General features: G+C 46.9%; 1 protein-coding gene across 1 annotated transcript; it reads left to right on the forward strand.

Moving 5' to 3' along the window:
* The first annotated feature begins 210 nt into the window (after positions 1 to 210).
* Positions 211 to 4,956, forward strand: GP5 (glycoprotein V platelet). Its single transcript, XM_072344201.1, has 2 exons — positions 211 to 291; positions 2,437 to 4,956. The coding sequence occupies exon 2, from the start codon at positions 2,463 to 2,465 to the stop codon at positions 4,389 to 4,391; it is 1,929 nt and encodes a 642-aa protein (XP_072200302.1). The 5' UTR covers positions 211 to 291; positions 2,437 to 2,462; the 3' UTR covers positions 4,392 to 4,956.
* Positions 4,957 to 12,708: the final 7,752 nt, after the last annotated feature.

Raw genomic sequence — 12,708 nt, forward strand, 5'->3', positions numbered from 1 at the left:
TGTCTAAACATTTATTGACTGTACATGTTATTTCCAGTTTGAAGACCAGGTGTTTCAAATGCCTGGTTATCAGAGGACAAAAACGTTCAATTTCAAACAAAGATTTTAGTAACTTACAGCTTTTCTCTCTTCAGAATCTTTCAGGCTTTAGGTTTTGTTGGTCTATGACTGTAGAAGACCCGAAGGAAGAACGGAAGCCAAATGGGACAGCTCTGGTTTGCTTAGCCAAAGCATTCCTCACATTGCTTTGACTCCAATCCTGCGTGAAGGTAAAAGAGCAGCATTGTGAAGGTACATATCAATTGCACTTGATTGTTTGAAACAGCTGCATTTATTCCTACAGCATCTAATGGATCTGTTTCATAGACTGTTGTGAAGTGCCTAACCAGTTTGAAATCTCTTTCAAATTGTAATTCATATTGAAATTCATATTTCTGACTAACTAAATCTGTACTGTGTTTAGGTACACACATTCTGCTGTCACATGTACCTTGTGTTGTTGCATTTGTTAAGTCTTCACATTTTCTCCTGTTTCCTGAATGGTCTCAACTTCTCCATTAGGAGTTGTATACAAGCTGTGGAAACTAGTTGCTTCCACAGCAAAATCTGCTCTGAAGCTTGAAATGTTCGTTTGCTGTTCACAGCAGTTAGCAGATGTGAGTGAAGTTCTGTTATCTAGAGGATGCATTTTGCCGTTTTAGTTTCCATTTCAAGAGCAGAGTCATGGTGAAGCCTGATTGCCTGCTGTGCTCCTAAGAAGTTCCTCAAAAAAGCAAAGAAGTTTCTAAGGCCCTGTTCAGAACTGCTTTCTTGCAAGTTTACAAAGCAATTTGAAGATGAGCAAGAAAGTTAACAACCATGGTAAACAGTTATGAATGATGGCAGTTCCTAGGTGAGGTACGATTCCCAGATTGTATGGAAGCTTCTTGTTTGACTTAAAAACAACTTTGGAAGTTTGGTATCTTGAGGCTTTTTTTTCCTGACTTACTGTGTCATTCAAAGAGTTCTGGAAAGCCCAATGAGAGCGAGCTTTGCAGCACCACATTGCCGGTTGATAACACTGTGTGCCATTTGCTTTCCTTCTCTAGGAAGAGATGCTAATTTTACCAGTCTTCAGTTCCCCGAACTAAACCAAGAATTATTATTTTTTTGAATTCTCCCTTTACTTTTCCTTTGACGCAGCAGCTGGTTTTGATTGATAGTTTTATGCTCTTGTCAGCAGTTCAGGCACAAGAGAAACACATGAGAATTTGAGAACACTATCCTCCCTCAGCCCTACTTACTCCCTTTTAAGTGATCAGGCTTGTACCCATGTCTGGCTGTCTGGTTGGTTTGAGTGAGCTTCATCCACATCCATTAAACACAAAAATAAGATGTGGGTGTGCTGGGATGTTGTTCTCCCATCATAATCTTCCTAGTGGTGAAGGCTTCCATAGTTAAGAACAATTCCAGTTATGTCTATGGCAACCTCAGCAGCTCCTGTGCTTGCTCCTTGATGTTCAGGTTTCTGAGGCACTTGGACTTGTTGATTTCACTAAGGAAGTAGATGTAAACTGTGAAGGATTTCTGTTTGGCTCGATCTTTCAAATATTATCGTTACAGCTGCAGTGGTTTAATGATTGCTTTCCTGTTCCTTTTTTTGTTTGGGAATTGATGCAACTTTCTGAATTTTTGGGAACGTTTCATGCAGATCTACCTTTATTGGTACAGCTTTCTAGCTGAGGTCGTAACACTTCGTTCCTTTCCTTTCATTATTTATAATGCTTCTGGTAATGTAGAATAGTGTGAAGTTGTTGAAGTGAGACTTGCTGGTTATCAGAGGCTTATTGCCGTCCTTTGTTAGATAAGCTCTTGCGTGTTGTTTTCAAAAATAGCCTGTTGCTTCTTGTGTGTTCTTGAGCTTTTCCAAGAAGCAATCGCTTCCAAGTGCTGAGAAAGAGTTTTGCAGAGCTGTGTGGTGTGTTGAGTTTGGCCATAGAATATTGCAGGAGTTGTAGGATGCCCTTTTTACCTCCGTTATCTCTTTTTGCATGCTAAAACTATAATTGTAGATAACCTACAATAAAAATGTTATTGGTACAGGGCTGTCTGATCTCTTAAGGCTTTCTCAGTATCACTTAGCATGATGCTTTTCACTTCAAATAAATACGTCTTTTGACTATTTAAGCAGTTTCGTTGTGATTGTCGTATGCTTTAGTCATTCTTGGCTAGTACAAAGGTTAATAAGGAGTACTTGATTTACAGAAGAGCTTTATCTGTACTTCTCAGTGTAAGCCGAACTCCCTCGAAATATTTGCAGTCAGCAGAGTTAGATTTTGAAGTTGGTTTTCAAGCCAAGAGAAATTTCAGATGTTCTGTTATATTCATACAGCTTTGTCTGCTGTGTTACTGGCTGCCTGTGATCAAATCCTGACACTCTCTCATCTCTTGTAACAGCTCATGTTTCTGGTGCTTCAGCAAGAATGTTGGTGATTCGTTTGTCAGTGGTGATCAAGCTTTTCTTCCAGCTGGATGCATCTGTTTGTCCTGAGAAATGCGACTGCTCACTCAAAAACACGATTCATTGCTCTGGTCCTCACATAAAAGACCTGGAATCGTTAAATCTTCCTTGCAATATGACCAAAATTCACATAACGAACACTAATGTAACATACGTGCAGGATGTTTTCTCTGGGATGGAAGAACTGCAGCATCTCATCTTGTCTTCAAACAATATCGATCTGATTTCACCGGTGGCATTTAAAGGCTTGAGCAGCCTGAAAGTCCTCAAACTGCTGGATAACAAACTGGTTGAACTTCCTCCAGAAGTGTTCAGTGACACGGTACATCTTCAGCAGCTGATCATTGAAAATAACAGGCTGAAATCCATCCAAGAGAATCTGTTTGACAGACTAAGCAGTTTGGAGGAGCTTTTCTTGAACAAAAACCAACTAAGAGCACTTCCCAGTGGTGTGCTGAAGAAACTTGCCAAACTCAAAGTACTGAATTTGTCAAGAAATGCTTTGGCAGCGCTGCCTAGAAATATATTTAGTGCATTAACTAAGCTCGAGAAGCTGATGTTGTACTTTAACAGGCTCTCTTCAATAGAGTCTGGTATATTTGATAGCCTGAGGGAGCTGCTGGAACTCTTCCTGCATTCCAATGGCATTCAGTCTATTGCCCCTGATGTATTTCATCACCTTCATAAACTTAGAAGCCTAACGCTCTCCAGAAACAAGCTTGAGATTTTGCCCCCTGGGCTCTTTCTGCACTTGCATGATCTGTCTAAACTGACCTTATATGGGAACCCACTGAAGTCTCTTCCAGAGGTGTTGTTTGGAGAGATGAGGAATCTTGGTAGCCTGTGGCTGTATCACACAAAGCTCTCAACGATACCGGATTTTGTGTTCAGTAACTTGACCAGTTTGGAGCTGCTTGTGCTGAGTTTTAATCCGGAGCTTAGTGCTCTTCCTGAGAACGTGTTCAGTGGTCTGAAAGAACTGCGGGGCCTTTCTCTGCATACAAACAACATCTCCAGTCTGCCAGAGGGCATCTTCCAGAGCCTTCAGAAACTGCAGAACGTTTCCCTTTTCAATTCCAGGCTTCAGGTTCTTCCCAGAAGCCTCTTCTATAATCTCAAGCACCTCCAGAAGGTTTACCTCAATAGTACTCAGCTGCAGTCTCTTCCTGAAGATCTATTTGCCACTTTACCTGAGCTGCAAGAAGTCTTCCTTGGTGACAACCCTTGGAAGTGCGATTGCCAAATTCTTGGCTTCCGAGAGTGGCTCCGGAAGAGCACAGAGGTAGTGAAAGAAGCACAATCTCTAATGTGTGACAGCCCACCCTCCTTAAGGAATGTTTCTCTTCTGGCTCTAACAGATCACCACCTGCAGTGCCTGCCAACCACAGCCATTACATACCAGCTGTTCAAGTCGACTTGTTCCCAGACTTCATCTTCTCTTACAATGGAGCACTTGAAATCATCCTGGGAGACGACTGTAACAGCAGTGTCTGACATAGATACCAGCACACCTACAGCAGTTCCAGTTGCACGAACAACTCCGGGTTTTACCTATTCACACATTCAAGATGTTGAAGGCTCTGGCTCTCATTTCTTAGATGTTCCAACCCAAACTTCTCCCAGCATCGTAGAAACCAACAGCATCAGAGGAACAGTTCTGACTACTCTTGCCCAGTGGGATGAATTACCTGCTTACAGGAGTACCGAGCCCTATTTTAATACCAAAGTTGTTTGTTGTCAGCTATTCTTGTGCCTTCACAGTTTGGTTTTAGCACTCCAGACTGTCACCATTGTGCTCAGTCTGTATGTGGTGGTTAAAACCAGGCAACTCTTGCACTCCAGAAACGTTCCTGCTCAGCCTGTAGTTCTCATAAAATATATAAAACAATAGAGATCACCAGTTGAAGAAAGGATTAGAAATGTTGCTCTGAAAGCATTTTGAGCCTTTGGACTGTTTGTTTGGTTCGGATATGGCTTACAAATCTCCACAGCAAGGACCACGGGCGCCTTGTCTCTACAGAATAAGGAAAACGTGCTTTTATATACCTTAGTGTTGTCCAGAAGTGAGTGTAGTCACTGCACACAGCGATGGAACTTGGTGTACAAAACACAGATGGAAAGCTGAAGGAAAATCCATGTCCACCTCCGCACGCAGCCCTGCCCTTCAGTCAACACGCAGCCGCCTTCCTGCATTGGGCTGCAGCCCTGTCCTGGGCAGGGCACTGCTGGCTGCTGTGCTCACCCCGCTGCCGTGGTTGTGACCCCTCCATGTGACTGGCCTGTGGGAGAGCTCTCCGTGGGCAAGGAAAAAATGTGAACAACATAGGGAGGTTTACATGGGAGCACAACTTTAACTGTTGTTTAAAGGTTGCCTGGAGTACTCCAAATATTATTATGCCTTATACTGCCCGCAGTGTTTTGTGTCCTTATTGAGAAAACAAATGGTATTTTTGGGGAAGATATGCTGGAAAATTGCTCTTAAAAAGGGCAGAAGGGAGAGGGGGGAGTGGAAGTGACGGGAGGGAATGGTATGATGCGAGTGTCTTTGTTTTTGGTTTCTATTCTCAGCCACACTGCAGGATGTGTGAGGAAGAAGGTGATGTCCATTACCATATGAAGCTTAATGAGTCTTTGTCTTAGAGGAAGGTAAGATAGATGCTGGTCTAGATGTGCACTGAAATGTAGATACATGTCGATGTATTCTGTTGTTTGTTTTTAAAACTAAGTCACATTCCTAAAGATTCAGCTTTATAGTTGATGCTTTCACCCCTAAATTTGGACAGTGGTGTGAAAAACACGGGACAACTTGCTGTGTGTTGCAGCGTGGATTGAAACTGGTGTGCCATGCAGATGCCCAGTGCTCTGCAGCGTGGTGGCTGAGTGTCAGCAGGTGCCACCACCTCTTTGGAAACTGGCCGGGCAGCTGCTGGGCTTGTCCCCAGTTTCAGCATGGAACTGAGCTGTACTTCATTTGGAGTCACCAGTGTGCAGGTGTGAGAAAGGCACGTTCCGTGTCAATACGTCATTCTCATTACCTAGGCTTGCTCCCAGATTCCCAGCCCTTTCGAGCCTTTGATATGTAAAGGCAACTACTAGGTAATAGCGTGGCTTTTGATCTTCATACTGAAATACTTACAAGTATTTTGAATGAGATGAATATTCTAGTTTGCAAGTAGGCTGGTAGCTGTCAGACGTGGGTACTCATTTGGTAGCTGTGTGACTTGAAAGCTCTTCCCTTTTCTCAGAAGCTGGGACTAGATTAATGAGCCCCTGCATGTGGCTCCCTGCGTGTGAGACCCAGGGCTCTGGGAATCCTTTTGGAGCCTGGCTTTTTGAAGCAGGGATATTCCTGGGCAGCCTGAAGATGGTGTTAGACAGGCCCGAGGTTAACAGCATTGGTACCTGCAGCAAGTCTGTAGCTTGTCCTGTGCTGTGATGTATACTGCTCTAGGCAATGAGAATAAACTGCTGCTGGTGTGGAATTCCTCTTGTAGGCTGTGAAAGAAGGCAGTGTGCCTCAGGAGAGTTAAATAACCACCATCTTGCTTGTGAGATCTAAACTTCAGTGAGCCAGGCAGTAGCTAAAGCCATCTCTAAAGGAGAAGCAATGTGTGAAGCAGGCTGGATGGAATTCATGAACAGTTGGCTGGGAGTGTGGATCTGCCTGGGGGTAGCGAGGCCCTACAGAGGGATCTGGACAGGCTGGAGAGCTGGGCTGAAGCCAATGGAATGAGGTTTAACAAGGCCAAATGCCGAGTCCTGCACTTCGGCCACAACAAGCCCAGGCAGCGCTATAGGCTTGGGGCGGAGTGGCTGGAGGACTGTGTGGAGGAAATGGACCTGGGGGTACTGATTGATGCACGGCTGAACATGAGCCGACAGTGTGCCCGGGTGGCCAAGAAGGCCAACGGCATCCTGGCTTGTATCAAGAATGGTGTGGTGAGCAGGACTAAGGAAGTCATCCTGCCCCTGTACTTGGCATTGGTGAGGCCTCACCTTGAGTACTGTGTCCAGTTTTGGGCACCTCAGCACAAGAAAGATATGGAGGTACTGGAGCAGGTCCAGAGAAGGGCAACGAGGTTCGTGAAGGGCTTAGAGAATCAGCCCTATGAGGAGAGGCTAAGGAAGCTGGGGCTGTTTAGCCTGAGGAAGAGGAGGCTGAGGGGAGACCTTATTGCCGTCTTCCAGTACCTGAAAGGTTCTTACAGTGAGAGTGGGGCAGGTCTCTTCTCACTAGTGACAAGTGACAGGACGAGGGGAAATGGCCTCAAGTTGCGGCAGGGCAAGTTTAGGTTGGATATTAGGAAGAACTTCTTTACAGAAAGGGTGGTTAGGGACTGGAATAAGCTCCCCAGGGAGGTGGTTGAATCGCCATCCCTGGATGTGTTTAAGAGCCGTTTGGATGTGGTACTCAGGGATATGATTTAGCAGAGGTTGGTTTTTTGTTTTTTTTTTGTTTTTTTTTTTTTTTGGAGATGGGGTACTGGTTAGGCTGCGGTTGGACTTGATGATCTTCAAGGTCTTTTCCAACCTGGATAATTCTATGAACAGTAGCACCAGTTTACGGCAATGTAGTTAAATGAGAAGCACAGAAACATGAATGCTTTATGAGTGGTGGTTCTGGGTTGTTGCTAGCACTTGTAAAGAGGCACTTAGTCCCAGTTTAGTTCTTGTTGGACAGTTGTGCTGACCACTCTGTCTGCCAGCTGCAGGGCTGTCATGTAAGTACCACGCACACATCTGTGTACAGCAGGCAGGGGATGAGTAAGCAGTGGGTGAGCAAGGACACTGTATGGCTGCGCTGGTCATTGACTCCCTTGGTGTGGCACAGAGGAAATGGACTCATACTTGAATGCACACTGATTTCTAAGAAAAAGCAACAGTTGAATTGGCGTAAAGCAGAGGTATTGACTTAGAGCTGGCTCTCTGCGTGTCCGGTCTGCTGTGTGGGCAGGGTGCAGAGCAGCAGCTGCTATCTATTGATCCTTCCATTGGCCACCCCAGCCCAAAACCAGGCCAGCTCTGCCTTGGCATGTCTCCCATGGCTCACTAGCTGCAATTGCTGCACTCTGGCACGTGGGGGCTTTGGCACGTTGCTGTGTACGGTGAGGCACAAGGAGGACGATGATCTGTCTTTGCATGCTGTCATCGGGCTTTCCCCACTCCTGAGCCAGACAGGGAAGTGAAGTCAGCAGACAACAAAAGGCTGGAGCAATGCAGGCGTGGGGTGTTTCATTGGGTTTTCCTTTCTTCCCTCTGATGGAGATATCATGTTTTGTTCTGCCTCTGATTCATTGCTTGTTGCCCAGTATAGCTCAGCCCTTCCTGGAAATCTCTGGCCTTGAAGAACAGAGGAAATCCTTATTTAGATCCCACCTCTATTTGCCCCGGCGAAAGGGAGCTCCAGGTCATTGTCAGACAAATGCGGCAAGTGCCAGATAGCAGCGAGGACTACTTGGGAAAAGCACATGACGAGCACTTCCCAGCAGCAAGGGCTCCTCAGGAAAAGCACATGGGAAGGTTTCCCCAGCCCTGCTGCTTCTTCCTTACATCCCATCTAAACCGGTGGGGTGGCTGATCATGTCCTGGGCTGGGGTTGGGTGCACGCAGCGTCTGCCTGTGTCCTGCTTTTCCTCCTGCTGGGCTCACTGCCTGCACCTTGCAGGCCACCCATCCTGTGTGCTGCACCTGTGACCCTCTGTGTCCTCTGCCCTTCCCACCTCACCTCTGCCACATGACATAGTGGCTGTTTGAAGACTGTTGTTACCACTTGCAGTGGTGATTGAATGACTGAGTCTCACTGAATGCAGCTTGTTTGGAAACTTGATGCATTACCATCATCACCGCTAACTCAGAGCATGGCTGTACCTCTCCCATCCCAGCCCTCTGGCACCCTCAGGAGCTGCATCTCGCATCCTGCTCCTCCCTGTCCCCAGGCCAAGGAGCAGCTGGGTGGTGGCAAACATGGTGTGAGGCTTTGGCCACAGGACCTCCAGTGGAGTGCTCTGGTGTGGGAGCACGTGTGGGAACTGGCTGAGAGGCAGCAGCATGGGATCCTCTGGATGACGTGTTGGGGAGTTGGCCGTGTGTCTCCCCCGGCCCATGGACAGCACATCTCACCCGGCTGATTCAGCAGCTGTGATATCAGCATGCAGCATTTCCTAGGGATTACAGAATAGGAGGGGAGATGGAGCTAAACCCACGCGCACATGGGATGAGTGCTGGGGCTGCAAATATCTATCTACAAACTCAAAGAGAGGAAGGGGCCTGAAGCTTCATCCAAGAGATGGGCAAATGGTCTCAATTTTCTCAACCAAAACCTGAATTTGCATCCCCTGGCTGGGTGTTTCTGAGCAGATGAGCCTTCACACACCACCCTCATGTGACACAGCCTCATGTGTGGGATGCACTGTCACAGCCCTGCTTTGCTGCAGGGAAGGATGATCCCAGCTGCAGCTGGGGATGCTGCCACCAGGTTGGGCCCCCCTAAACAGTTGCTGCTGCAGGATCCAGGAAGTTTTGTACCTTCTTTGTTTCTCTCATAAGATAAAGGCCTGGAGCAGGGAGCAGCTCCACAGCCTTCTTCCCAGGCTGGGGATGGGGCTGATACAGACCGAGCACCCTCTCAGCCCTGCTCCAGCCTGTTCTGCCCCAGCTCACAGCACCCACACCCCACTTGGACGAGTTCTTTCCGCTTCAGTTGTTGCTGCTCACAGTGGATTTGGCTGCAGTCCATGTATTCCTTCCAGGCTAACACTGCCCTGGGCCTGGGCCAAGCCTTGCTGCTATCGCTTGGAGCAGCCTGGAGCAGTGCTGTACAGCTCTGCCAGCCCCACTGGAGCTTGTATGCAGAAATGTTGGCTTTGAGGGGCTTTGAGTCCTGCTCTGGGGGCAGCTCTTCTGTGTGCTGTCCTGGAGGGATCTGTTTCCTGGCTATACCCCTCATTGCAGTGCCCATGAGTTCTCAGAAGGCAGGACCTCTGCCCAGCACCCCGGGCAGATGCAGGTGGGCTGTCAGAACCTGTGAGCAGCCCTGACCCTCCATGCTTGAGCTGAACTGGTTGCAAGGCCTGAGTCCTGGCTAGGATCTCTCACAAAGGGCAGGTGGGGGTTAGCGAGAGGGCTGTGGGTGCCTCCCTGTTAGGAGTGGGGGAAATTCAGTATTCAGCCCCAAGGGCCGAATGCACTTTCCTCCACTCCTTGGCACACACTCCAGCTGACATGTCCTGCTGCTAGCCCAGCTGTGTAACTCCAGGCTGGAGCACAGCAACTAGGCATCCTTCTGAGAGCCCAGTTCTCAGCCCTCAATGTCAGAATGACTTGGGTTGGAAGGGACCACACCCCCTTTTGAGTAAAGAATTTCTTCCTAATATTTAACCTACATTTCCCCTCTTTAATTAAAAAAAACAAAACAAAAACAACAACAACAAAAAAAAAACATTCACTTTCAAAAGTGTAATAAGTTTATTCCCCTCCTCCTTATAAGCTCCTTTCAGGTATTAGAGGGCTGTAATAAGATCTGCCAGTAGCTTTCTCTTCTCCAGGCTGAAACCCCCCAACTCCATCTTTCTCTCTGCATAGGGGAAGGTGCTCCAGCCCTACAGTCATCTTCGTGGCCCTCCTCTGGATGTCAGTTCTTCCTTCAAGCTGAGGCACTTTGCTTGGTGCTATCAGCCAAGTGGCTGAGGGCACACTCAATCCCACAGTCCATGTCTTTGAAGAACACCAGACCCAGGACAGGATATTTTCTTTCAATATTAGAAAACCAATTATTTTAGACACCAGGTATTTTTCAGCAATACTGTGCGAAAGACACAGAGGCAGGAGAGATGTGACTATTGCAACATATGTTCTTTCTCCAGTATCATCTGCAAGACATCATCTACCTGATTCAACTTGAAGTAGATCTGCTGGAGTTCCAAGCTGGGGATGATGAGTGAGAGAAGCTGGCTCACATTCATGCATAGGTTGTTAAATTTCTCTGTAATGCCGTTGGTGACTCCTTTCGGGCCCCTGACAGAAACCCTTGCCTCCTGGAATATCTCTGAGCCTCTGGGTCCTGGAGTCCATCTGTAGTGCTATAATAGGATGCAAAGCACTGCAATAATAGCAGAGTAGCAAAGCCTTTGACTACAGCAAATGAGAACAGGCCCAAATACAGCAGACGCAGAACTGAAGGAAAAGAGCTGCTTACCTTTGGAAGGCATCAGATAAGCAGGGATCTCAATAAGAGATGCTCTCACCTCCACTGCCAACCTTCAAATGAGGTCTGGGAAGGGGTGCATCCTGCCTTCTGGTCACATAGGTACACTGCATGCACCTGAGCTCCCTGGGTTAACCCTGCCTTCCCACCAGGTGCTCAACCACCACTATCAGTCCATGACTTACATTCTTGCTACACTCCACCCCTTCATGGCATGAACCAAGCAGGTTGAAGGTAAGCCCTTTCCATTACAGTGATCCAGTACACTGTCACACTGTGTACAATTGGCCTATTGCAGCAAACTGACAAAATATAAGAGGATGAACGATTAGTTCTTGGTTGAGGTTCATGTTCCTTTGTGGGCAGTTTGCAGCTCAGGGGTTTGGCAGATGGCTTCTTTCCTGGCGGTCCTTAAGGTTCAAAGTCCAGCTGTAATCCCATATCCCAAATATGTCACTTGCTGCTGAGTTATTTGTGCTTTCTGTAAAACAAGACACTCAGCAAACTCTCAGTCCATTGCACACGGTTCTCTTTTGTTGCTATGGCATCCACATGCTGCAGTTAAGTTCCACCCTGGGATGGAGGATCCCAGGTCTCAGGCTCACAAGTTGGCCAGTTCTCAAAAATCATTAAGCTGTCCTCACAACCCTGGGTAACGCTGTCCAGGTTAACTGAGTCTCTTCTCTATTAGGGCTTTCCTATTCAAAGTCAAATAACCTTAGGCTTCCTTTGGCCAAGCCAGGCAGAAGAGACATCCTTCAAATCCAGAAGGTAAACTCCACATATTCATTCCTTAACTTGGTTAATAAAGTGCATGGATTTGCCACCACTGAGTGTATGCATTCAACAATTCTATTACTTGCCTTCAGGTCTTGTACTAAACTATAGCACTTGCTATCAAAAATAATTTTGCAAAATTGGAATCCAAACTCCAAAAAGCTATCTATTATTTCTTTTATCCTTCTATAGTTACACACCCTTAAAGGGCACCGCTTTACCCTGACTGGGCAAGCTCTTGCTTTTACTTTCTATTCAGGGTTTAATTTTGGGCCCTGATGCCCACACCCCTAAGTATATCTTATTTGAGATTACTGTAAAATAGCTGGGAGCTGCTCCTTGCTAGGCGTTGTCCTCCCCACATGGCTCTTGCTAGGTCTACCAGTGTTGTCCAGGTACGGGGCCATGCTTGGCACAGCTTCTCCCAGTGTTCCTAGTTATGAAATCAGAATCGGTCACAGCCTCACACAACACGTGTGCTAAGTAGGCCCTTTCAAGGATGATGAAGATGAAGATCTTGACAAATTATCTTTCCCACACTTCTAGAAAAATTAAGCCGAACTGCTATTATATTTTGCATGCTTTGCAATGCTGGCTGCCTGGGGCAAATTTCCTGTCGTGACATGCCAGAGAAATTGATGTCTTTATCAGGTGCTGTTTCCCATTAAAAACCCTTTAAAAGCTAGCAGTGCTGCAAGCACCAATTCCTGACTTGCTGTGCTCATGTGGGCCCTGTGCTGCACAAATGCTGTGTTCACAGTGACCATGCTCAGCATCCTCCTCCTGGCACGGGCACCCTGTAGGCTTTGCACGGCTGCCCTGAGCAAGCTCCTGCTCTGGGCCTTGCTCGTGGCACTCCCTGCTCTGCCTTGTCCTTGCACCTGATGCTCTGTCCACAGTCCCTGCAGCTGGGACAGGCTGTTTCCCACCCTCCTTCTGCCCTATCAGCCCTCTGCCCTGCTCAGGGCCAGCTGGCTGCCAGGTCCTTGGCAGGACAACCAGTGCATTTCTAAGCACTGTGTCCCCTTTGTGTCATGTTCTGGCCCTGTGATTAAAACATGGCCTGTGGTATGTAGGTATTAAATACAAAAAGTGACAAAATCCTTTTTTTTTTTTTTTTTTTTTTTTTTTTCCCTTCAGCTTGAATGGCATGATAATAAATCCGCTCATTCATGGCACTCATAATTCAGCCTTGTTTTCCCTCTGCCTCCTGTTTTGCTATCAGTGT

Source organism: Excalfactoria chinensis, chromosome 9, assembly GCF_039878825.1.
Source record: "Excalfactoria chinensis isolate bCotChi1 chromosome 9, bCotChi1.hap2, whole genome shotgun sequence".
NCBI lineage: Eukaryota > Metazoa > Chordata > Aves > Galliformes > Phasianidae > Excalfactoria > Excalfactoria chinensis.

What these genes read in the sequence shown, in the direction of transcription:
- GP5 (XM_072344201.1), top strand. Translation starts at nt 2,463, where the DNA reads ATGTTGGTGATTCGTTTGTCAGTGGTGATCAAGCTTTTCTTCCAGCTG.